We start from the raw sequence: 206 nt of genomic DNA on the forward strand, positions 1-206 counted from the left end.
AGCGAGGGGGGCGAGGGGCAGAGCGAGGAGGAGCCGGACACCCGGCTGAGTTCTGGTGTCTCGGTGGTGGAACGCAACGCCCGTGTCATCAAGTGGCTCTACGGCTGCCAGAGAGCCTGGGCGGCTGCCAAGGAATCCACGGTGTGAGCAGGAACAGCCCGGGTGGGGACAGGGACATCCGGGTGGGTCCCGCCGGCTGGGTGGGT

The 206-nt window shown here is 68.9% G+C and overlaps 1 protein-coding gene across 1 annotated transcript in view; it reads left to right on the plus strand.

Moving 5' to 3' along the window:
* ZNF593 (zinc finger protein 593) overlaps positions 1 to 206 on the plus strand; it is an 11,167-nt gene that overhangs the window by 7,277 nt on the left and 3,684 nt on the right. The window contains exon 2 of the mRNA XM_010003689.1: positions 3 to 143. Coding sequence (XP_010001991.1) covers positions 3 to 143 — 141 coding nt within the window. The remainder of the gene's footprint in view (positions 1 to 2; positions 144 to 206) is intronic.

The sequence above is a fragment of the Chaetura pelagica genome, unplaced genomic scaffold (assembly GCF_000747805.2).
Source record: "Chaetura pelagica isolate M959 unplaced genomic scaffold, ChaPel_1.0 scaffold698, whole genome shotgun sequence".
Taxonomy (NCBI): domain Eukaryota; kingdom Metazoa; phylum Chordata; class Aves; order Apodiformes; family Apodidae; genus Chaetura; species Chaetura pelagica.